A 27,326-nucleotide genomic window follows, 5' to 3' on the forward strand; every position below is an offset into this window, starting at 1 on the left:
CTTTGCCATAATCAATCCAATACAAAATAGGTTAAGATTTGATAGGTTTAGACACGACACCTTCTTTTTATAATTAATTAAAAAAAGAATTTGTGTAAAAACTAACAAAAATTATTTTGTAGAAGAAAACGTATTCTTCAGTCTTCAATATATAATAAAGAATATTACAAAATTTCGTGATTGTTTAACGGAGGATAAAAGGAAATTATATTATTTTGAAGTAATTACAAATATTTGAAATACATACAAATAAAATATTTAAGTACTGCTTGCACTCATAGCTTCAAAGACATAAAGCAGGTATAATAATCTTGAGCGAGTGGGAGTTATTGCATTAATAAAAGAATTATTATAAGAAGGAGACAGTTCTAAAAAATAATTAAAATATTTCTTTTTATCTTTATCTTAGATTATGCCTGTGCTACTATGCATTTAATCTTCGTGTATAAAATACGTATTTTCAGAATTTCACTTAACGTTAATTCTTATCTCATGTTAATAAAATAATAAATAATATTGCATTATATAGTGAAGGTTTGCATATAATGATGTAATGCATCAGATATTCGAAAGGCTAAGTAAATAAAATTAAAGGTTCAAACATAATAATAATAATTTATTGCACATATTATTAAGGTATTCTAAAACTACGAGATCATTCTGTTTCCTCTGTTAGTTTCAGATCATTGAAAATTAGTTACATGTAATTTTTCCACAAATTATCCAAATCGGTGCGTTTCGTTTTCTCAGCAAATTTCTCATCCATGCGTCTGTTCTGCTCCTCAGAAAAGTAGTTTTTCCAGTCGCCAATGATTCCCTTTCGTACAAAACCGCTGTTTTCATCTTTCTTCCTTTGTATTTTTTCCGGTTTTGGACGATCAAAAGAAGTGAACAACTTTTTCAGTTGGCTAGGAAGAGAAGAATTCATTATTTCTTCTTTAGTCATTGATGTCAGTTCCTCCATACTTTTGTTTACTTTATTTTTCATGTAATCAAAACTGCTAAATTTTAATATGTTATTCAAAATTTCCGGATCATTTCGGAGAGGTTCTGCGTATAAAGAGTCATCAATGAACGATGCCATTTTTAAAATAGCACCACTTGTATCTTCTTTCATTTGCTCATAAGTCAAGAAAAGTACATTTGAATCCTTCCTAGAAAAGACACAGAATTTAATCATAATTTTTTAAGTGCTTACGGAGAGAAGCAAGTCTTAAATTAAAAAAAAAAAAATATGCAATAAGTTCGTAACTGTACACGTTGCGCATTCGTAAAAAATTCCGAAATCTAAAATGTTGCAATTCTATCAAGAATATTAACCTGTGAAATGAGTCATTATGTTTTATCCAGAATTGTGTTTCTTTGACAAAATAATTGCTGACTAATAATATGTAGAGGCAAGAATCATGTCAATGTCTACACAGACAGATTACCCACATACACTGGTGTGCAAAAATTAAGGACGAGATGGTTTTTTCAATATAACTTTGTACAAAAGCTTTCCAAATCAACACATTAAATACCGTAAGATCCCCAAAACGTAAGGACATGAGTAATGTAAGCAACACTTACTAAAAGAGAAATCAGAGGGATAAAAAGAAGCTTTATTGAAAAACGTTGCATGGAGCGCAATGCGACTGAAGGCCGAAACACCCCTGTGATGGGTGTCCAGCAAGAAACATCCGGTCTTTAATAGGGGATATGATCTGCCTGACTGCTAGGCAGGTTTCACAGCGTCTGCCCATGCTGAGAATGAGGGTGTCAATGAGTTGTTGAGACATTGCTGCCCATTCGTCTTGCAGCGCCAATCGAAGCTCCAGAATCGTTACTGGTGGTAAGGTACGAGCTGCCAAGCGTCTGCCTAGAAAATCCCATACATGCTCGATGGGATTGAGATCCGGAGATCGTGCCGACCAATCCATACGTTCAATATCCTCACTCTCTAAGAGCTGTTCGGCAGCTACTCTGCGATGACATGGTGCATTGTTGTCCATGAAAAGGAACTGCAGACCCGTAGCGCCTCTAAAAAGACGCACATATGGAAGAAGAATCTCGTTAGAATAACGGGTCCCGTTGACTGAACCTGCGTCGAAGATGTGAAGGTCTGTACGACTACCAAGCATGATGCCTCCCCAAACGAGAACACCGCCACCTCCATAGCTGTCCCTTTCAATGATGTTCGAGGGATGATTGCGGCTTCCCCGCTCTCTCCAGATGAGTATGCGATGAGAATCGCTACTCAGACTGAATCTGCTCTCATCTGTAAAGAGTACTCGTCCCCATTCATTGTCTCTCCAATTCCGGTGTTCCCGGCACCACAGAGAACGCGTTCTCCGATGGGCAGGCGTTAGAGATACACACCGTACAGGGCGTCATGCAAACAGACCACCACCGTGCAGTCTTCTGGCCACGGTAAAACGCGATATCGGTCATCCAGTCGCTTGTGTCGTGTGTCTAGCGATTTCTGCTGCTGTCTGCCGCCTGGTTCTTCTGTCCTGTAAGGCAATATACCGGTCATCTGCGGTTGTGGTTCCTCGTGGACGACCACTACTAAACCTCCGCATAGCTGTTCCTGTAGTTTGAAATTGTCTCCAAAGTCGTGAAACGATGCTGTGAGCAATTCCAAACTCTGCAGCCACACTTTTCACACTGCGGCCTTCCTCCAACTTCCCAATGATTCGACCTCGGGTAAAAGCATCCAGATGTCGTCTAACAGATTGATTATTCGCCATTTCTCGCTGAGGCAGCAACTCGGTGTGATTTTAACTGCTATACGACGTGCAATCTCTTTGCCAGAAATACTGATCTTACACCGACAACATGCTTTACACTACTCAGACACTCCCCCCCATTACGTCTGCCTGCATATCTGCGCATGTGCTACCGTACATGACCTTACTTAATCTCCTGATTGGTCTTTCTGTCCGCTCTGCCTCTTCGTTCAGCTAATATGCTAATTTTTCGATTTCGTCCTTAATTTTTGCACACCAGTGTAGATGACTGAGATAAAGATACTTTTGCTTTCTGTTAGGTCTTTTGTAAGAAATTTAAAGCTATTCTTTTCGTGAGCTACTACCGTATCCAACCATACCAGTTGGCAACTGGAAGGTCTCAGCTTCTAGCGAGAGTACAACTATTTGTTCGATATTCTCTGCTCAAGAATGATTATTAATGACTCCACAGTGGTGACAAAACCAAAACTTGATAGATGGGGACTTGTTATCATAATGTTCTAGTTGACTGGGTTATTGCAGTCTCCCTAGAGTTGTCGCTATTTTTGACTGCCAAAACCCGGCATATTTATTTTACTGTTATCATCAAGGATATTTCTACGGAAATAAATCATGCTTTATTCACTAAATTAGTTTTACTAAACATATTAAGAATATTATTTCGCCTTAATATTTTCTAAAGCAATAATGGAATAATTTTCATATTTGGAAATTTTAGATTTTTGCCTTGCATAGCATGGAATAGTCTGTGCTGCTCCTCACGCAGCATTTTCTTCCCTTAATATTCCCGAAACAATCGCAAGTAATTTGATTTATTTCAAGCATATTCCAATTTGAATGTTCTTTCAGTCTATTTGAAAAAATATGCCTGAAATATTTGAGCTGTATTTCATGGGCTTTACACTGTAAAGAAAAATCTTTCATATATTCTTAAAGGTGTACCTAACCTTCGCAAAGAATGGGTTATGATGGTTGCTTGTATAAAAGTCCAAGGAAATCTTTAGGTATTGACATAGAAACAGACTTTATGTGCATAGCTTAAATTTCTGAAACATTCCTAAAAGATGTATTCCTTGAATATTTTGGGAAGATCCAAGGCATTTAATAGTAAGTGGACATTATGATATTCTATGTACATTCAAATATATGATTGGAAAACTATGGAAATTTCGCAGAATGTTCACATATTCCACCTGTAATATCTTAAGACAATGCTTGCCGTATGTGGGTCATTGTCACATCAAAATTTCGAAGGGCATATTTGAACTGAATTCACGTATATGCAACGATTGCCGCTATTGATTACGAAAGAAAACCTACCACAATATTCTGCTCACAGCTGCTTTATGATAACAACAGAATCCAACCAGATTCCTATCCGAGGGGAAGATCAATAAAATATTTGGACAGGAGAAATATAAAAATGATTGCGAAATCGTGTGCACGTGAATATCTCGAAGAACACCAGATGGAGGCAGACTATTGTAAGAAATAATATGAAAAAAAATCTTGGGCAAACTAACGTTTTGAAAACATTATTTCAAGACAGAAGACAACTTCGTCAAAAACTGGGATACCTGGCATCCATACTTCTTCCTTTCAGTTGACCTTTAGATGGAGGAAATGCAAGAAATTTAAAGATATTTCTCTCTTCTACCACGGCCGGCTCCACGTGGTCTCTCTTGCATTCCAAATAGTGTCTAAAATGCTAAAGTGCTAAAGTTATTCAAAACAAATATACATTATCTTCTATTAACTTAATCAGTTAATGGCAGTATAAAAGTTAAATGAATTTTAATTATTTGTATTTTAAAAGCATAAGTATATTGGTAGTAATATGTGAGAAAAAATTACTTTTGAAAGGGACAAGAAGAAGTTGGTGCATAGAGAATATAATTTATAAAAGTGGTCCCTAGTTGAAAAATGTTTTTGCTGCTTCCTTCGATATTTAATAAGAAATTAAAACGGAAGGTGTTTACCAGCGCAATGAGAAATAGGTAAGAAAGGTGAGCATCATTTTATTTTCTTATTCTAATATTATTTTGATATATGATGAAATTAGTAACAATATAGTATGGAGAAAAGAGATTTTATGAACTGACTTGTTATTAAAGCTAATTACTTTGGAATTACCTGTGAGCGTACCAACCAAGAACGTGATCAAAATAATCCCCGTAGTCTATGTTTCCAGAAATGAAAAGTTCGAAAAAGTCATCAAAAGTTCCACTGAAGCCGTGACCAGGGATATTTTTCATGTGGTGGAAATAGGAAACGCAGCAGTCTTTAGGATTTCTGGCTACATAAATATACTTGGCTTTATCTGACTTTGGAGTCAGGTGATAGGGAAGATGGAACTTGATGGCATTAGGTCTTGGCATTTCCTCTGCAGCACTCGCACCTAAAATTATTTTAAGAGATATGAAAAAGCGATGAAAAAGTAAGTCTTCACAAAAAAAAATAATCTGTGAACAAAAAAGGACGTATTGTAGTGTTAACAGTTCTCTGTACTACATACGGCTTCCTGTTAATATACAGCCAATCTTCCACGTAGGCCCTTGTTTATTATTCCGAATTTAAGTTAAAGTTTAGTTAATATTTTTATATTCTTACGTTCAGACCACAAGTAGTTGGTCTCTGTATTCCGAAGTACGGAAATTATTGTAAAGAGTGAAAAATAAAGGGTTTCGTATACCCTTCCTGTGTATCTTGTCTACTTCCCACACTTATTGAACATAGCTTTAGTAAGCTCCCTGTTCCGAGTCAGGGTCTTTGCATGTTCCCAAAGAAAGTAAGGCGGAACATTGAACCTGATAATGCTAATTAATCAATTATTATGATTTGAACTTTATTGTAATTTCTTATTTTCGTGGTCCTCGCCAGAATGCAAATTAGTTGTCTGTGTATTTAAGCCGAAGGCTTGAATGCTTAGAACTTCTGGCAGGCTCGTCTTTCTGTTACTTAATATCGCCAGTTTTCCCAATTTTTTTCCAGCTTTAGAATCTTGCTAGCTGACGTTTAAAATACGCACAATAACTATCTTGAGCCAGTTAAAATAGTTTGTTTTGTGTTGCAGTTTCAGATTAGCTACATTTGAATTTAATGTTATTTTACGTTAATTTAAATTCGCGCAAGTAATGGAGATTAATCTGCCCCATAAGCACTGCCTTTCTGTACATTTAAAAATTAAATAAGCTGGTTTTTTTTAACTTTGTTATTGACTTTGTGTATTAGTCTTTTTTGTTTCTTATTCTTCGTTTGAGAATAAGTGATACTCGTTTCCAGTGTACAGGACATTAACACAAGCTTTTAGACAAACCAGAATCCTACATTTGGTGCTCAACGGCTCCAGGAAGCCTACGGTACCAATAAGCCTTCCATGTGACTTTTGAAGTCACACGCAAGACTTCAGATTTATAGTCAATGCATGGCTCTATGCATGCCTCAATGAAACCATCGAGTAGTGTTGAAGAAGGTCCTGGCCTTTTTAGAAAACTTTAAGACACATTTACTATTAAACTAGTTTTCGAAGTGCAAAAGATGGCCATACCAACAATTCAGCTACAAGGTCAAGTACAGAAATGGTGTAAAGGTACTACTAAATATATACTAAATGAAGCAGGGACTTCGAAAATAAGATAGATGTATTTTAAAATGCACTTTTGGGAGTATTCGCGGTGGATAAAGATAGAGCCAAGCTGAAATCGGAACTTTATGATAAATTATCTCTTTATGGTAAATACTTTATGATAAATAATAATCTAAGACTAACTGATCATATTTTAAGAAAAGTATAGGTTGCGAATTTGTTATATGGAAAAAAATCGTTGTAAAAATTATTGAGTTGATATTGTAAGCATCTTAAGTTTTACTAACGTTTATTTTATTTTAAATCTTTACTATCACTTCTTATTTTCTACTTCCGGCCAGAATTATAAGCGTTAACGTATTTATGCAAAATTTATCTGGCGAACACCAAGTATTTAAGTTGTGGCTTTTTGCCAAGCGAGAGAGAGGAAGCAGTTAGTCGAAGCAGGCCGCTTACCTTAGAAGTTTTACTCAGTTGCTGGTTGCCTTCCAGGCCAGAGGTTTAATCCTCTTGATAACTTTAAACGTATTGTAGTGTTCACAGTTCTCTGTACTACATACGGCTTCCTGTTAATATAAGGCCAATCTTCCACGTTTATTATTTTAAAGTTAAATTAGAGTTTAGTTTTATTTTTATATTTTTACGTTTAGACCACAAGCAGTGAGTCTTTGTATTCCGAAGTACGGAAGTTATTGTAAATAGAGAAAAATAAAGGGTTTTGTATACCCTTCTTGTGTATCCTGTCTACTTCCCACAGTTATTGAACATAGCTTTAGTAAGCTCTCTGTTCCGAGTCCGGTCCTTGCATGTTCCCGAAGAAAGTAAGACGGAACATTGAACCTGATAGTGGCGCCCGACGAAGAAGAATAACCATGGCCGAGTTTCAAGAAGAACCTGTGCTGCCTGCAGAAGCGGCTCAGAATCCAGAAATGCCAGCTGCCGCCCTGGAAGGATTTGGTTACATCGTCCAGACCATGCGCGCTTCGATGAAACCAGAAGCAACATTTAATGGAAACTCACCGGTAACCAGTTTTTTGGAAAAATTGGATGACCACTTCATGCTCTACCCCGTGCACGAATTTCAAAAAGTTACCTTAGCTACCAGCGCTTTGAGGGGCCAAGCGCTTAATTGGTTCAAGTGTATAGGCAGAAGTCTCTTGGGTCAAGCAGGAAGTCCCACCTATACTTACGAGAATTTCAAGACTGCCCTAGTAAGAGCCTTCCCTGTTGTAAGGGATCGTGCGAAATTAGAAACGGAACTTTTTAGTATATATCAGCAAAGAATCGAAAATCTCTCAAGATTTATTTTAAGAAAAATTCACGTCTTCAAACTCTTGTATGGAAACCGTCCGGATCCTGAGATAATTCAAGTGATTTTGCCGAGGTTACTGCCCCAAGTGCAAGACTTTATTGAATTAAGAAATCCGACTACACTGGAAAAGTTATTTGAGCTAGCAATCCAGTTTGAAAGTAGAAGAACGGCGGACATTGAAAGAAGACGCACGCCAATATCAACAGCGAAACCAATTTGGTGCGCCAAAACTACAGCAAAGTCAAGCACACGGCTACGGAAGCAAAGCGAATCAGTGGGCAAGGAAACCCGAGCATTCAAAAACAGCCGGCGAACGTCGACTGTTCAATAGCAATCCAGGAAGTCTCAAGGCCAGTGGAAAAAGAAGGAAAGCACGGAAATGAAAAATAATTTAAATTAAAACGGATTTCTCCTGACGGGAGGGTGCGGAAATCCGAAGGCCACGAAAACCCATCTTCCTTCAAGTTAAATACAGCAATGGTGAAAAATTTGATTCATCCGAAGATTGAAGTGTTGGTGAATAATATCCCAGCCACCGCACTCCTGGATACAGGCGCGCAGTGTTCCTGTGTGGCAAAAGATTTTTTTAGGAAGTATTTTCTGAAATACCGCATATATAATTCGGATAATACGACAGTGTTAGCGGCGCAAGGAGAAAAATGTAAGTGTATAGGTAAATTACCGCTGTATGTCCGTATCAAGGACTAACAAGTAAAGGTTACGTTTTTCATAGTAAAGAATCTGCAAGCACATATTATTTTAGGAATAGATTTTCTTTCAGAGGCACAAGCAACGCTGGATTTTAATGAAGCGTCCCTTAAGCTGACGATGAAACCAGTTCGTGGAGAAAAGGTTGAACCGCCGATGTTAAATCTTGACCACCTGCCTAATGAACAACAGCGAAGAATCCGACAAGTGGTAAGTGAATTTGCTTCGTTATTTAGTGATATTCCAGGATTTACTCAGGTTACTAACCATAGTATTGACACCGGAGATTCAATGCAGTTCGCCACAAAGCATACCGGTATGATAAGAATAAGGAAAAAATTATAGAATGGCATATCACCGTAATGCTACGTAAAATGATCATAACGCCCATCTCAAGTAGTTATGCTAGCCCGGTGGTTTTATGTAAGAAAAATAATGACTATCCTTTGACACATCCAAAAAGGTGGAGATTCGCAATTGACTACCGTAAATTAAACTCCATAACTAAATATCCGGTATATCCGTTACCTATTATTGAAGAAATTCTACGCAACATAACATCCACCAAATATATGACGACTTTAGACTTAACGATTGGTTATTTTCAAATAGGGGTTAGGCCTGAGGACGTGCCTAAGACTGCATTTATAACCAAGTCTGGCACTTATGCATTTTTGTGTATACCGTTTGGCCTTTCAGGGGCATTGGCAACATTTCAGCGATGTATGGACATTGTGTTAAGGCCTGTTCTTGGAAAGTCCACATTTATCTATTTAGACGATATCATTATTACTAGTGATAATCTCGACCAACATGTACAGGATTTAAGACAGGTGTTTTCTTTATTAAATGAGGCCGGTCTAAAAGTTAATGTCGAAAAGTGCAAATTTGCAGCCCCTGAATTAAAATATTTAGGTTACAAAATATCTCAGAAAGGAATAGAGACAGACGAATCAAAAATAATCGCTGTAAAAAAGTATCCGACTCCAAACACGGTGAAGAAGCTCTCTTCTTTTCTAGGACTTTGTTCATATTATAGGTCCTTTATAAAAAATTTTGCAGCTATTGCTGAACCATTGTTAAAATTAAAAAGGAAAAAGGCAAGATTCTCGTGGACGGCCGAAGCCAATAGTGCTTTTGAAAAATTAAAACAAGCATTAACGCAAGTCCCTGTGTTGAAATTTCCTGAAAAGGATGAGAATTTAGAAATTTCAGCGGATGCTTCGGATTATGCGGTAGGAGCGGTACTTTCGCAAAATCAGCAGCCCGTGGCATTTTTTAGCCGAACTTTAAATCAAACACAAAGAAACTATTCCGCGACCGAGAGAGAGGCACTTGCAGTTCTGTTAGCAGTGCAAAAGTTCCGAGTCTATTTTGGAAAGGCGCCGATAACAGTGTACTCTGATCATGCGGCGGTAACTAGATTGTACTCAGGGAAAAACTTATCTCCAAGGTTAATAAGATGGGCACTCAAGCTACAAGAATATAATCTGGTAATCAAGCAAACCCCCGGAAAGGAAAATATCGTAGCAGATGCCCTATCCAGAATTAAAATAGATGAAGAAGGTAATACCGTAATGGTGGCAATGCTCACAGCATGTAAAATAAATTCCCGAGAAACTGTAATAACCGAACTGTGTAAGGATCCTGAGTTTGGAAGCATTTATGAGTATTTAAAGGATCCTGAAAATTTTAGCCACCAAGATATTATGGCGATAAGAAATAGGACGGCCCATTACGAACTAATAGATAGTCTATTATTCTATACAAAAACTACGAATTCCAACAACGAATTTCGACCTGTTATCCCAGCTAGTCTTAGATTAAATATCCTGCAGGAGCTCCATGACAGCCCTTTAGCTTCTCATGCTGGTATTCGAAAAACTATCCAACGCGTACGCGAGGTAGTCTATTTTCCGGAACTGCAAAAGTTAACAAGGGCATATGTCCAGTCCTGCCCAACATGTCAGGCAGTTAATTATATTAATTTCCGCCCGGCCGGGTTTCTAAATAGTATTAAATCCGAATTTCCAAATGAAATAATTGGCATCGATTTATTGGGCCCTTTCCCAAAAAGTCAGTTAAATAAAAGTCGCTATCTCCTTGTTATGGTTGATCATTTTAGTAGGTGGACCGAAATTGTTCCCTTAAAACGAGCCTCCGCGAAATTAGTTACTGATTCTATTTTAAATAATATATTTTAAAATAGGGGGCGCCCCTAAAAGTTATATCGGATAATGGTCCTCAATTTGTAAGTAATGTATTTGAAGACATGTGAAAAAAACTGGGCATACGTCATTCAAAAATGGTCCCGTATCGGCCGCAATCAAATATAGCGGAACGGGTCAATAGAAATATAGTGAAAATTATCCGTAGTTATGTTAAAAATTTTCATAAAAGCTGGGATAACTATGTCAATGAATTTGCTTTCGCCCTTAGGACCGCAAAACATGATAGAACGGGCAAAACTCCTGCTGAGTTATTTTTAGGCAGAAAGATTATAACGCCGTTAGATAAATTATTTTATGTGCAACAAAGAGCCCCAGAATTTAAAATGGGTGATATAGAAAAACTAATTAAAGAAGCGAAAAAGAATACGGAAGTAGCACAGAGAAAACAAAAGCTGTATTACGACTTGAAACGACGGGGAGTAACTTATAAAGTAAGGGATCAAGTATTAAAAATTAAGCATTCACTTTCTTCAGCACCAGAAGATAAAACTGCCAAATATTTTCCACGACTTGAAGGACCATATGTCATAGAAAAAATAACTCACGCTGTAATAGTGTTAAAAGCCAGGAATGGGGAAACCTGCTCCGCAAACATTGATCAAATCAAACCCTATTAGGATCGTAATAAAATGCAAATTTTCAAAGATGTTTTGCAGGATCCGGCACGGCAGACACCGCAGGCACAAGCTCCAGAGGTGGAACAACGACAAGTACAAGGTCAAGCCATTAAGAGGCAGGAGCAAGTGAAAAGAAAGTTTCCCCGCCGGAAAATTGAAGGTAGCAAGAAAAAGACGCCGTTCCACCGTCCAGAAAAGAGAGCTCACGAACACCCCCAGAATGAAGAAAGGAGAAGGACGACGTATGCAAAGAGAGCCAGGAGAAATGACGACAACTATAACCCGGCTCTAAAACGGAAGATCTACTCTACATCCGACAGGACTCTCCGCAGCAAATGTCGCCGAACTGCGGAAGGGCCACCAGCGGCGGAGGAAAAGTTACAAGGAAAATTTGAACGGCCAGCAACGAGGTCCAAGCAGGAACATGAAAGAAATTTTCCGGTTCCGCCAAGACCAGCTGCCATCAAACGGCCAAGACAACAGGCAGAGGCGAAAAAGAAGGTATTCAAGGGTGATCGAACTGGAAAAAAAAGAAAGCTTCTAGAGAAAGGCACTGAAGGGCGAGCCCGCACACGAAGGAGGATAAATCAAACAAGAATCTTCGCTACTTTCCAGGACTGGGCTCAGAAAAGAATGTCCGAATATCACAAAGATAAGTAAAATTTTGTGTTACTTTGCAAACTTAAGTTAATCTTTCATTCTTACTGCCAGTGGCAGATTTCAAGAAGTTTTACCTCATGCGAGGTCTACCTTTATCGCCAAAAGGGCGAGAAATGAGTTGTTACCGATTTTGGTATTATGTTTTTAAATTACTCGCGTGTAAAACTAAATTTGATGTATAATAGCGATGTGTAAAGACTTAAATATTGTAAAAGTTATTGTATAAATTTTATTTAAAACTTTCTGGCAAGAAAGAAGTTTTAGTCTGAAAGACTTTTTGAAATGTAGTATTTCAATGTATAAAGAATTGGCACTTGCTTTGAAAAGAATAGAAGTTAACAATGTACTACTAATGTATGTTGTCAAATGCGTAAAATTAACGGCATGTTAATATGTTCTTATATACAATGTGAACTGTTATTTCAAATGTTAAGAAATACCGTGATATGGTAAAAGTGAAAGTAATGTTAAAAATTTGTTATTCGTGTGACTGTAAAAAGACCAAATCATGGTGAATATGTGTTAAAGGTTGAATGAATGTAGTTAGGCTCTCAGACGCTACACTTCAGAGTTAGCCACTTTCAGAATAGTACCTCAGGGTTTAGAGTTGAAGTTAGGGTGTGTTACGAGGTCTTGGTATGTTGAATTTTTAACACGTTAGTGCTTTGATTGTAGGAGGAAGTGTTGAACACGTAGACATAAACACATTCGTGTTTGGGGTTCTTTTACAACACATGTCAGAGAGCACGGGGAGAGATAATTAAAATAGTCATGAATGAAATAAGAATGTTAAGAGAAATATAATTATGCATGTTACTTGCCATTTCATTGTGTAACATTTCATTAAACTAGTTTTCCTTCCAGATCTCTGGAAGGAACCAGATTTGAATAAAAGCTCCTGTTTAGATGCAGTACAGATGAAAAAATTGCGTGTCCTGGGAGCTGCTATTGTAAAAACAAATTTCTTTCTTTTAAATTTCTAGTTTCTAGCGAAAAATGTTGTAAAAGATTGGCCTCGCGTTAGATTCTAGAGCTAAAAGTTTTCAACAAGGTCGTTTTAGACCTCAGTTTCAAACTAATTAACTCTGGCGGGAAGTATGTAAGGATCTTAAGTTTTACTAACGGTTATTTTATTTTAAATCTTTACTATCACTTCTTATTTTCTACTTCCGGCCAGAATTAAAAGCTTTAACTTATTTATGCAAAATTTGTCTGGCGAACGCCAAGTACTTAAGTTGTGGCTTTTTGCCAAGCGAGAGAGAGGAAGGAGTTAGTCGAAGCAGGCCGCGTACCTTAGCAGTTTTACTCGGTTGCTGGTTGCCTTCCAGGCCAGAGGTTTGATCCTCTTGATAACTTTAAACGTATTGTAGTGTTCACAGTTCTCTGTACTACATACGGCTTCCTGTTAATATAAGGCCAATCTTCCACGTTTATTATTTTAAAGTTAAATTAGAGTTTAGTTTTATTTTTATATTTTTACGTTTAGACCACAAGTAGTGGGTCTTTGTATTCCGAAGTACGGAAGTTATTTTAAATAGAGAAAAATAAAGGGTTTTGTATACCCTTCTTGTGTATCCTGTCTACTTCCCACAGTTATTGAACATAGCTTTAGTAAGCTCTCTGTTCCGAGTCAGGTCCTTGCATGTTCCCGAAGAAAGGAAGACGGAACATTGAACCTGATAATATTACTCAGGATTTGCGCATATCCAAGGTTTTTTAGAGTTTAGAATCCCTGGTATGATAAAACAGGGTTTCGTGTTAGCTGTAAAATTTGAATGTCGCCGCCGAAAGAGGAGCTAAATTTGACGACAAAAGACGTTTCGGTAGGAAAATTTTCTGTTCGCTAACGGCGATGGACAAGATAAATCTCAAAAAATTAAATTGGCTGATAGCAAGCGGAAACTTTTAAATTAAATGAAATAAGTATGGGTGCTATGGGTCAGAAAGGTCTGTCACCCAAGATGAACGAAAAGAAATGTGTAATAAATTAAATACGATACTAATTAAAAACGTATACTCCCGAATATCCAAATTATTCTGAATGAAATTCCTTCAGATGCCTTATTGGACATAGGGGCGCAAAGAAGCTTTTTAGTAGTCTAGTAGTCATTGGTTAATCTATATTGCAGCTTCCAAGGCAATAATAAGATTGTGAATGAGTGGAGGGGCTGACGTTGAACATGGAACTAACAATGAGCGAAAGAAATTGTTTTCGAGATTATTTTTCTTAAAAATCAGCACATAATAATTTCCGCGAGAATACGATGTAGTTAAATATGAAAAAGCTGACGTAGAAAGAAGTGCAGCCTCAAGTTTTAAACTTCAAAGAATTACAACTGGAAGATAAAATAAATTTCGAGCAACTAGTAAGAAATTTTTGCATTTTACTTGATGATTCCTTAGGATTATCACATGTGGTGAGTCACTGGAGTGAAACGGGAAATAATCGTCTATGGAGAGGAAAAGCTTACCTCTACGATAAAGTGGAGACCGTAGAAACGCGTAATTGTGGGACATGCTGAAAAACAAAATTATACTCCCTACAAATAGCCTTACGCTAGCCCTGTCGACCTATGCCGAAAAAAGAATAATCTTCTCATCGATTTTGAAACCTGGAGATTCGTTGCCGATCACAGGAGACTCAACAATACACAAAATATCCAGTTTACCCCTTATCAATAATAGTAAATTAAATGTACAAAATATCTCACTTCAGATTTCAGATATGTGTGAAACATGAGGACCCGCAAACTGTACTTATTACCAAATCAATTGTTCATAGTTTTTTTGAAATGCCGTTTAACTTATGCTACGTTTCAAAGGCAATGGACATAATCTTACGTCTGTAGTTGGTAAATCAACTTTCATTTATGTTGATGCCATAACAGTCACATCACAAGCACCGTTCAAAAATTCCGAGTTTATTTTGGCAAGGAAGCTGTTACCGTATATACGAACTGTGTGGCTGCAATACATCTGCATTCTGGAAGAATTTTTCACTCAGACCCATAAGATGGCATCTTAAATTACCAGAGTACAATTTTAAAATTTGACATATTGCAGGGAAAGAAAATTTGTGGCGGATGCTGTATCAAGAATTAAACTAAATGATGAGGTAAAAGAACGTAAATATACCCTACTGTTTTTAAAACTATATATTCATGAGAAATAATCATTGTTGCAAGTAGACCCACAATTTAAAAATATCTACGCTTATTTGAAAGATCTCTATCCACTTTGAACATCTTGATATAACAGGAATTAGGAGCAGGGCTATCACCAAAGATATCATTGATAACCTTCTGTTCTATTTGAAAGGAACATATCAGAACAATGAATTACAGCGGATTATCCCACCAAGTTTAAGATTAAGTATTTTACATAAATTCCCTGATTTGCCTTTAGCAAGCCATCGCGGAATATGAGGTACAACGCAAAGAGTAAGGCAAGCTGTTTATTTTTCACAGTTACAATGATTTTGAAACTGACTATGTCAAGCCTTGTAACACTTGCCAGTTAATTAACGATATTAATTATATCCCAGCCAGGTACATAAATAACATAAAACCTCCATTCCTAAACAAAATTGTAGGAACTGATCTTTTAGGTTCTGTTGTACTGTTGTGTGTTGTGCCTCACAGTAACATCAGAACAAGTCTGCGAAATTCATCATGGCAAGGAGAACAAGATTGCGCCTGTCGTTGGCAAGAGTCTTGAGCACCATACAGGTAAGCGTTCGATTTCACTCAGTTCCAGCCCCAATTTTGAAGGAGAGCAATCCGGGGAGGGGAACTGATCGAGGGTTTTCCATCTATCTTCCCTTACCATCAACCTCTGGAGAGGAATTTCGGCTCAACCCATATTATAGTGCTCCATGCCTCGCAGACACTATACATTTGCAAACATCCATGTTTTATAAGGTATTGAAACCTGAGCCCTTCTATATCGCAGCAGGCTCCTCTAACCACTACGTATACCGTCTGGGCGGTCTCTTTTAGGCTATTTACCCACGTAGTGAAAAATTAAAAACAGGTACTTGCTCGTGATTGTTAATCATTTTTCAGAGAGGGTACAAATAATTCCCCTTTGAAAGTTGTATGGATTTATATTTATTTTTACTAATCAATTAAGTTTTTTATGCTTTCTTTCCTATAAGCATTTCATTTCCCTAACTGTCAATGCCAGAATGTTTAAATTTGGTAGCGCGAGTGAAGGAATGCAAATTCTACCATTTAGGAAGAAAGGCTTAAATACTGAGCTCAAGACGGGAACGTTAGAGAGAGTGGGCAAGCACTGTACCTATGTAGCGTAAGCTTCTGATTCTGTATTTATTGCTGGTTAAAGTAGCGTAACTGCTATTATTCTGCCGCCACTAGACTTCGACTCCGTTTTAGGTAACGAGATTATATGAGCCCTGGGGAAAATTCTACTGTTTTGTTAATATCTTTGAATTTTAAGTTTAGTTCTTGCTACTTGTGTTACCACCCGAGCGAGCGTAGGTTCTTATTGTCAAGTCGACGCATTGTGAATTTTAAAGAATCTAATTTCTTTTAATCCTTTTCCTATCTGGTTCTGGTACTTAATTCAGCGGTTACACTGAAAGTTTAGCAAATAGATATTGCAAGGTCTTTTTCAAAAATTGTTGCTAATGCATTTTAAAATAAATTATATTAAAATTCGGAGCTCCGATAAAAATAATTTCAGATAATGATAAGCTATTTGTAAGTCAAATGTGTGAGGAAATGAGTAGGTGTCTTGACATGAAATATTTTAAAATGGCCACTTATCGACCACTGTCGAATACTGCAGACCGTGTAAATAGAAACGTAGTTAAAATGATCTGCACCTACACAAAAGATTACTACCAGAGCTGGAATAACTGTGTTAATGAACTAACCTATGCACTAAGTTCCGCCAAACATGATACCAGTAGTACAGCACCAGCTGAAATATGTCTTGGCAGAAAATTATTACGCTCCTCGATGAAGATTTTTTTTTTCTGAAAAAAAGCCTAAGAATTTCAGTTGGTAGACATTCAGAAAACTCATTGTTCAAGATCTCAGTGTTGTTATTTAAGAAATGTTCTGAATCATCATACGAATATACGATTTCAGTATATGGTATTTTGGATTGAATGTGTGGATTGAATGTGTACCAGCTTTGTTAAATTAGTGTATTATTCAAGTAAACCTTTCTGAGATGGAGCCTCGAGTGATTTGCATATCATGGAAAGAATGTGTTTACAGTTATAAGTTGTAGAGACATTAGGTTATTTCGCAGCAGGAAAGATGAAAAAAGAGCAATACCCTCGCCGGGACTCTAACGACGGATCTCTCGAGCGTATTGACCACTACACCACGAAGGCATGCTAAGACGGCGGGAGAAATACGTTATATACTCACCGAAGCAGGAAATATGAAAAAAAGAGCAGTGTTCACGCCGGGACTCGAACTACGGACCTCTCCAATATGCGTCCAGCGTGCTGACCGCTACACCACGAAGACATGTTAAGAAGACGAGAGAAATACCTTATAAAGTAATAAACGCTATAAAAGGAGTGAAATTTAAAAATTAATAATTAGTAAAATTCACTCGTTGCCTTGCATTAATTTCAAGTGAAAAAGCTCCTTGTATTATGAGACAAAAGCAGATATCACGAAATGATGGGATTTCTTTCAAAATCTAAGTGAAACTAAATCTGCTCTTTTGGCTTAATTCAAACTTTCTTCACTGTCTTTCGCTTCCAAGTGCTGTTGTGTTAGATATAAAGATTTCATTCCACATCATAATTTTAATAGGGTGTTTCAAGTAAAACGTCCGCAAATCTATCGATTCGAAATTATTCGATACCGCTGATAACAGTTTAATTGTCTTCAATTCTTACATAAGTATTTTATTCTTACATAAGTATTTATTGGATAGACTTTTTTTTCTAACAATCACTGAGAGTTTCAAAATTAATTATCTCCCCTCAAATAGTGTCATACCATTGATAAATAAGAATGAATGCGTATTTCATGTGTATTTATAACTTGAAATCTTTGAGTGATAGCTTTTACTCTTACACCGAGGTTTATCATTTCATCAAGGTTATACATGAAATTCATTGACTGATGAAACTGGTACATAAGGAGATTTGTAAAAAACCAGTTAGCTAAAGTTAAACCTATATCATTTTGCTGTGTCGAAATAATCTCATCAATTCTTTTAAAAGTCAAATTCATAATAAAAGAGGAAATTCATCCAGCTTGCTCCAGATGTCTTTTTAAATGTCATACTATGAACTATTTGGAATCTTTCGAAAGAATGCGTACAGATTAGTTATAAAAAAATATTCTCTCTTCAAAATTTCAGTATTTTTAAAGGAATTACCAGTTTGTTATACTAATTAAGAGTTTGCTTAAATTATAATAAGAGAATCTATGTCTTATAAAATTACAAATTTTAATAATTAATAAAACTTAATTAAATCACAATTTATGATATTTAAAAACGCAATTTCTCTTCTCTCCTTGGCTAGAGTAGTGTTTAGCAGAACTCCTAGCAGAAACTATCTACCACACGATGGATTCCATATGAAGTTTGCATATTAATACTGTTCTTTTCTCCGTTTGCGGATGCAAAAGCATTTATTTTGTTCCTGTGACGAATACTGCGTAACATCCTCAGAGATGAGGCAACGAAATGACCGCTAGATTATCATCTTTTACCGGCTGCCTCATGATTAACAGTCCAGCCTTTAAAAACTGAAACATACTGTAGCCTATTACATTAAAATGGCAATTTCAGTATTATTTTCCCTAGATCGGCTTGTCTCATAACAATGATAACTCCACCTACGGTAGATGATCACCTTGTAGAGACATTAGGTTTTTTTGGAAGCAGGAGAATTGAAAAATTAATAAACGCCCTCGCCGAGAATCGAACCACGGACCTCTGGAATACCGGCCCAGTATGCAGAACCACTACATCACGAAGGCACGCTAAGGAGGTGAGAGAAATACCTTATATACTTCCCCTTTTAAAGGGCGACTGGGGTTTTTAGGGGATGCATTCGCCGAATCCTGGGTGTGGAGAGTCATCATCCACAACCCTTTTAGTTCGGGCGCCACTGTAGAGACATTAGGTATTTTTGGAAGCAGGAGAATTAAAAACTGCAAACGCCCTCGTCGGCAATCGAACCACGGACCTCTGGAATACCGGTCCTGTGTGCAGAACCACTACACCTCGAAGGTACGCTAGGAAAGTGGGAGAAATACCTTATAGCCTAACTATTTCTTTTCCACTTCATACCTGTTTAGTGTATTTAGCTTCAGGAAAACCTCCTGAATGAAGGTTGATTTAAACAACAGTCTCAAATGAAGTGGAGAAACTAAATGTAGCGATATTCTTTTATCGTTTTCTTTTTGCTTTTCATTATTACATAAAAAAGTGAAACATACATAAACATACATATAAGAGTCAAAAAGTGAAAAACAAAAAATTTTGGAAAAAAATTCTAGTAAAATAAAAAGCGGGGAAAAAAGGTAAAAATAAATTTACTTTTGTTGAAATAAACATTAATCTGTGAGAACTAAAAGTGAAATTTACTTTTGCTAAATGTATAAATGTGTGTCGAAAAGAATATTGACTTTAGTTTAGTGACTTTAGTTAGAATGAGAAAAAAAAATAATAAATAAATATGCTTGTAAAATAAGAAAGACAAGTTTGGGAAAATCTTACATTTAAAACGGCAAAAATCAATTCAAAGTAATGATGAAAAAGCCAAAATAAATCTCTACCAACTTCATGAAATAAACCCGCTGATTGGCTAAAATAGAAAGTATATCATTAGGTAGATGGTGATTGGTACTTAAGAATACAATCGGTCGCTGTCGCGGATGCACCAAAAGTGCGAAACGGCTTGGGCATTTTGAAATAGCCTTGCGCTGTTAATTTCATCTAACTGACATACGCAGTCTTCTAGACTAGTGGACGTCATGGTTAGAGGTATCGTATTAAGACAACAGGTTTGAAAAACAGGTTTGTCAAAAAACAGGTTTGAACGAACATATGCTTAGCTTTGCAGTTAAGTGCGAGTCTCCCGTGCGAGACGTTGTGGGTTCGAATCCGAGCTTAATAAATAATGGAATCAATTAAAACGGAATAAATATTAAATAATGAAATGCTCATTCAAAATTATTTACAAATTAAATAATTAAAAATAATTGCGTATTAAGTAACTAAAAAATAATTACATGTTAAATAATACTGAATTAAAAACTGATGTCATCCCAAAGACGTTCAAGAGGTCGTTGCCACTAAAATAAAACTTTGAAAAAATTGTCATTTCCACAAAAAATGAAGAAAATCGTCGTTGGCACAAAAGCGAGACTATGAAAAAATATTTTCATTGCAACAATCAAAAATAAAATTATGGTACATGACGTCCTTCAACCTGCCTCTATCATATCCCGAAAAATTCGAGATAGTGACGTCATATCCGATTGTGATGTGATTCCAAGATGAAGGTGACACATCAAATCCGCGAACCATTGTTCTCTTCTTATATTATCTTATTATCTTTGTTCTATTAAGCAATGATTCCGGGGTGGCATCCTTTGACCCCACGAGTACCTTAGGTTACTATTCACAACATTTGTAAACCTGGATACAAATTCAGAAATTGTGCCCAGAAGGAACCGAAAATTTATCTTATAACAGATACAGATTGAACCTTCAGACAAGCCTGTTCACTGCTTGCAACAGAACGGTATGCTCGAGATAACTGAAAGCGGCTATCTGATTACTATAGCTTTTTTATTACTGGCAGGAGGATTCGGATAGATTAAAATCTGCACCACAAGAATTAAACATGTCTTCAAATTCGTTATACAGATTAAAAAAAAAAAAGTGTCCCAAAATCTAAGAGAGAAAAATTGCAAAATTAGAATAACATATCAAATTTTTGACCAGAACAAGAAAACACGCGAATATTCATACGCATAAAGATGTATTGCAGAGATTATTTAGTGAGTATAGAGTTTTATGAAATGTCGGGAAATCAGAAGTTGAGTTTGCGGGACTCTACTGTGTTTACTGCAAGAAGGGAGAAGGTTTTTTTTTCCCTCACATTGTTTAGCAAAATCTGTTCAGAAATATCAACTTCATTAACATACGATATAAAATCTACTCTTGCTCGAAAATAAACTTTGTTTTCTTAAAACGTTGATACTAAATGCATGTTTCTAATTTTCATAATATACTGCTCAGAATTTCGTGGAAACATTTTCTTCATCGTGGATTAGAGAAAATCTTTGCAAAATATAAGCCAAATGTTTGACGGTTCCCTTTGAAATAAAAAAAAAAAAATAGGTTACTAAAATTATTCCATTTGTTTAATAAGAAGTGCGACCTGTTTTTAATTACATACAAGAAAATAGTTAGTCATAAAACTTATTTAATTATGAAACCATATTTATACAGTAATATATTTATTTAGTTCTTAAAAGTAATATTTTTATTTACTTTTTAAAAGTAAATTGTTTATTTACTTCTTGAAATTGTCTGTTTTTAAGATGTTGATAAATGACTCTGTGTAATTTTTTACTATATAAATTCAAATTGTTTGGCAGTATTCACCATATAACATTTAAAACAAAGAGTTAAATTTTCATATATTTGAAAGCAGCTTAGGAGATATACAGAATTTGTACAGAAGCAATTAATACTATTTGCTTTCACATAATAATAATTGTTAAATTTTTTCATATAAATGATCACTTTCTGCATCGTGGGTTTCATATAAGAACGTTTTAGTAGATAAGGGCAAAAGTTTAGATATTGAATACTAATCGAATATTTCCAAAATTCTTTAAATTTTCCATATTCATAAAAATAAATAAAAAAAGTATTTAATAGGAAAATTTTTCTTTAACGTATACTAATGAAACCTCGGTAATATTTTTATCTCATTTTGTGCAGGCAGTAAGCAATTGTAAGATGAAACTACAGCAAAGTCCATTTGACATTTAAAAAATTTCAGCTGTTTGAAATCTTTTGGAAGCTCATTTAATAGAATTGAAACCATTTATCTTGCTACTTTAATATGGAAGAATAAAAAATAGACATTTTCAGCTTAACAAAATGATAATTACGCCAATTTTCTAAAAATTATCAAAATTTGCAAATGTTACGGTAGCTGTAGTACTTGCAGTATACTTACAGTATTTGATGAAACTAGATAAATTTCATATTTTCTTTACCTACACACACGAAAGGTTTGCCTTTTGGTTAATCCAGCGTAGAGAATATGGAAAAAATCTAATTTTACATCAAATTGTTTTACAACCTCCTAGTCAATTAAAAGTTAATTAAAATATTTGATATAGGCGTGAGTATATTTAAAACAATGTGTACATATAAATTCTAGCATACACAGCTGATTATTAAAATTTCTACTTTTTGAAGAAAAACAGTTAACGGAGACATATTTATTTTAAAAAAGTATAATATATATTGCTTTAAATATTACTTTAAGCATGGTAATTGTATATGAAAATACAAGCGATTTGAATTACGAAAGTTTGAAATGATTTTTAATAGTTTTGGGATACATAAATTTTAGTTAGTATTTATAATACTAACTAACATTAATGTAATAAATAACTAATAAATACAAATATCCACAGAAGCGGATAGGAAGTTTTAATATCTTTCATATCTCCAAAATTTTTAAAGTAATATCACTATTTCACAAAATAAAACTGAGTAATCAGACTTATACATAAGAAAAATATAAATTCATTATTTTATCAATTTATTTTTGTTGTAATTAAAATCAGTTAATTTTTGTCTTATATTTTAATTATTTGTTACTACTTGTTATAAAGTTTAACTAACATGAATTTTAAGATTCACAAAGTTAACGACATTTCAAATTAAATATTTATTTTATTATTTGTCATGCGAAAATTTATAGCGGTAATTTTAATTTTAATTCGTTAATACCTCAAAACATTTATAATTACTGTGAACCTTTTAATAAATTTATTTATGAATAAATAATTTTAATAAATTTATTATTTCAAACCGTCCTGTTCACAAAATTTATTCGCTCTTTTCGCTAAAATAACTTGTACATATATTATAAGTATTTCATAACAAAACTGACGTATGTATAAATATATTAAATTTCTGAAAAGGAGTTGACAATATTTAAACAAAATTAGCAGGCAGAGGTATCAGGTTTTTAACATTGAAATAGGGTAATATAAATGTGCTAATTCACAGAAAACGATTAAAATTGACTTGAGCATGAAATTATTAAAATTTAGGTGGGTATGTAAAAAAAATGAAATTCTTAAAGATTGTATTTAATATAAAACCTAAAACAGATAACAGGGAAGGAAAATAACAGCTAAGAGTTTAAATTATATAAGGACTGAGAGGCTCTGCTCTAAAAATTAAAAAATCTGATGTGTACACCACATAACTTCCTTGCCTTGAATATTAAATTATACGCATTTTTTCTTGCATTTCATTTAAACTTATTGGATTGAATTACATATATATCGCCGATATCACATGAACCACAATATAATAAATCTACTTTTTAAAATTCACTACATTTGTTTACCATAGCAACACTCTGGCGTTAGCTTCACTTAACAGCGTTACATTTTGTCCATATTATAACTCAAAATGTATATAAGTTTATATCATTTGAAGAATTATCTAATCGTTGCCACATTTTCTATTCAAATACTAAATTAAATCTAAAACAATGTATAAAAAAATTAAGCAAACAAAACAAAACAAAAGAAAAGAAAAAAAAAGAAAAGAAACAGTTTTCACAGACGATTCAGTATTTCTCCTCACTTCCCGACAAGGCAAAAATACATAAAAGCTCAAAATATCTATATTACGAAGTAAATCTGAAACACTTATTTCATCGAATAAATTCCATAATGGATTAATTCGCAATAATAAAAGATGGCGTTATCTTTGTTGTAGCGAAGCTTAGTTTCTCTAGATTGGCAACAAATCCACTATTTTGCCAAGTTTGAAATGTAAACAAACATGTCCGCCATTGCAAAATTCATTAGGCTTAACTGCACTTAATTAACTTTTAAATTGTTGATAACTCCACAAATATTGCATGCAGATTTACTAAAGGCATAAAATCCTTAACCGGAAGATAAGAACAACATAATTCAATCATTTTTAAAGCAAAAAATGCACAATTTACAAACATATAAGAATAAAGAATACTTTTCCGTTTCTTCAGCACAAATCTCGCCAAGCAGACTTTATGGGCGGCAACATACAGTATACACATAAAAAATGTTACCAAATGTTAGTTTTTAAGAATTTTTTATTTTGAAGGCATAACTATTTTAATATAGTTTAAAATTTTGTAAAAAGCCAATAAATAAAGACAATACATTTGTCAAAAGACATTAATTTGAGAATTTACTATGCTTTTATGGTTCGACATCCTGATTCGCCTGTTTATATCACATGACCTCAAGTGATCTCATCTCACGTAAACTAAGCTTCAAAAGTCTAATTATCTACATTAATTTTAAGTTAAATCTTAATTTGGAATACAAGTTTAAATGCGAGAATTATTTCAATTCGTACGAATAGCTTACTCAGAAATTATGTGAAACCGCTGTGCTTTACTTCGCTAGTGCATTCTCATTATAATTGATGAATTTAACTCTTGACTTTGCCTTTTCTATATTTTCGCCTTCGTGTGTGTTGTGTGATTGCATCCTAATTGACTTAATTACCGCGAAGGGCCAGTGGCTTAGGACATAAAACTGAACTCTCTGGTGAAAGTTCTATGTAATTGTATGCCAGTATTGAAAGAAACAATCAATCTGATAAGAAATGGCTTTAACTTGTTTTGAAAATGAGGCGCAAAAGGTTACCAGCGAAGATATTCCTTTTGGCATCAGTTCTACCATTATTGGCGACTTTATCGCCGGCAAAACGGAAAAGTACCGAATAAAGAAACTGAGCCGAGTAACTGAGTGGATATATATCTACATATATTTATATACTTTTGATGCGGCCGATTGCAACCAAAATACGATGTGCACATCTACATGTTATAGCAGTTCTACATAATAAATTTCAACGTACTGAAACTACTCGTTTTTGAGTTATGCGAGATACGTACGTACGTACATACGTACACACAGACGCCACGAAAAATTCTCTTTAGAATTCGATTTAAATCAGTTTTATAATTTTTTGGGGACAAAAGAGTCCTTTATTCTGTCCTTACTTGTGGATGTCCCGCAAAAACATCATTAAAATGCATTGGATAGCAGTCAAAATCGATATTTTCGTTGAAATATGATACCCAAAATTTTTCGCGATTACAATACTTCCTTTTTACTTCTTACAAGGAAGTAAAAATGAACGCTTGATTCTTGAAATCGTATGTTTTATGCAATAGAGGGAATCAAAAGTCATTAATGATATAAATAAGAGATACAAAATTATCACGCAAACTTTAAAATTAGTTCTTCACATTTTCATTAATATTATATTTATTATTTTATAAACAATTTTTTTTAGTTCATTTTTCCAAAATCGAAGTTCAAAAGTGCTCGTGCTTTCATCGCGTGTATAATTGATTAAAATAAAAAAAAATTAGTATAATTTATCGTACCAGATATGCGTAAGACAATGTAAAAACATATTTTCTCAAAATGAAAGTATTTAAAACGCTGTTACTTATTTCTGAAAGAAATAAATATATTCCGATATTTCACCTATAAATTGCTGTCTCAAGAAGAGTGTAAATGTCTCAAAAAGAATGTAAATGTTTTGTAGAACAATCTAATTGAAAACAAAGACGTATTCATATAAATTAGAAAATATAAATATCTGAAAAGAAAGCGATGCCTACTTGAGTCGAAATTTAGTTGACATGAGGAAGCACCTTTTGTGAAGTTAGGAACATAAAAGAAATTATTTTCGCTTTTCTTAACAACGATATCGTTATCTCAAAGCGGAAGATATCGCGTATTTTGATAATTATTCAAATGTTTTAATCTTTCAATTTTTCATCGGCAACTCTACATGTTTTACTTGCAACTGATCAAGTACTGAAAATCTGAAGTTCATCAGCATAGATAATGATAATTTATTGGGCTGCTCAATGCATTACATTAAGTCATTCATAACATGTTAAAATATTTTGTGGTGTTTTCAATCTATGTTTGCTAACTTTCAGGTTTCTAAGCTTATCTTATATTCTTCAAATCACTGTCGTTATAAAGTGATGCATGAAAATGTTGTATAAGTCTTTGAAACAAAAAGAATGCATTTTGAGAGTACACATGATGTAATGTGAAGTTAGCATTACTGAGTAGTAGTTTTTTGAAATCTGAGACTTAATGGAGTGTTATCATGCGTATGCAACATTTTCCTACTGAGTTGGACATGGTGTTTGATCTTTCTGAGTTTTGGTTTTGAATAATCATATTAACATAATAAATATATGTTATCGTAGTATCATATCGCACACAAATTAAAAGCAGTAGTTTCTCTTCATCCTCAAAATTGGCGCGCAGAACCTTTCAGGCTGATTTCTGGATGCTAAATTTTACGGTGTTGGAGAACACCGTGTCTATGATGTCCTATTTGTTTATGAGCACAATGGTGTAGCCATATTTTATTTCTTGTCACTAGCTTGAAAAAAACATTTTAATCGGTGTCTGTCTGTGTGATTATGGCAAAGCCTCGAGGGCTATCTGCCTAAGGGGAGGGATGCCTTCGTGGAGGACTTTCTAAGGGGAACTGGCTCGTATACACGTTACATATTACATATGGGGAAACCACGAAAACGCCCATGCAGCCAGCCCGTTTGCGGGATTCGAACCTCGGACCGAACTACCAGTGTTCAGCAACTTTACCGCTCGGCCGCTGGAGGGCACTTTTTTTTTTTTTTTTTTTTTTTTTTAAATCGGAGACATAGGTTATTCTTTGGGAATATTCGACGCGATGTTTGTTCATCTCTGAGATCAAAATTTTACATTCCCATCTAGAGAAGACCTTGAACATCTCTAACTTTTCATGCAATATTTTTTTCCAATTAATCCAATACCGATGCCTATTCCTATACCAATCTGAGAGACTATTACTAGTCTATATTTTATCACATAGTCCTTGAATTTAGCACACATTTCGGCAATGGTCACATCTGGGGCTGGAATCACATTTCAGTGATGTTTACTTTTATCTAATCCGTCAGTTTACTTTTAACGTTACCATAGAAAGGCACTGTATCATCACAAACTGCAATCATGTGTTCATGAATATTTTTCAGTGCAATGCCTTCTTTTGTAATCAACGATTTTTGATTTATGATTATTAACAGACACTGACATCACTGACCGTCAACTTTTCAGCAGTCTTCTAACAGCATAAATATCAAATAAGATACTTAGTTCTCGTGCTTTCCCTTTGGCACCTAAATAA

The 27,326-nt window shown here is 34.9% G+C and overlaps 1 protein-coding gene across 1 annotated transcript; it reads right to left on the bottom strand.

Moving 5' to 3' along the window:
- Positions 1–595: 595 nt before the first annotated feature.
- On the bottom strand, positions 596–25,832 carry LOC118195027 (sulfotransferase ssu-1-like). The gene is made up of 3 exons (XM_035366260.2): positions 25,753–25,832; positions 4,866–5,130; positions 596–1,154 (listed from the first exon to the last, which is right to left on the bottom strand). The coding sequence occupies exons 2-3, from the start codon at positions 5,108–5,110 to the stop codon at positions 698–700; spliced, it is 702 nt and encodes a 233-aa protein (XP_035222151.1). The 5' UTR covers positions 5,111–5,130; positions 25,753–25,832; the 3' UTR covers positions 596–697.
- Between the last annotated feature and the right edge of the window lie 1,494 nt (positions 25,833–27,326).

This window comes from Stegodyphus dumicola, chromosome 5 (assembly GCF_044657685.1).
Source record: "Stegodyphus dumicola isolate Sdum_Otavi_A_Nest chromosome 5, ASM4465768v1".
Lineage (NCBI taxonomy): Eukaryota > Metazoa > Arthropoda > Arachnida > Araneae > Eresidae > Stegodyphus > Stegodyphus dumicola.

Excerpts from the sequence above, each read along its gene's own strand:
- LOC118195027 (XM_035366260.2), bottom strand. The coding sequence starts at position 5,110 with ATGCCAAGACCTAATGCCATCAAGTTCCATCTTCCCTATCACCTGACT. Across the intron at positions 1,155-4,865 it reads CTTGGTTGGTACGCTCACAG|GAAGGATTCAAATGTACTTT; the intron begins GTAATTCCAAAG and ends TGTCTTTTCTAG.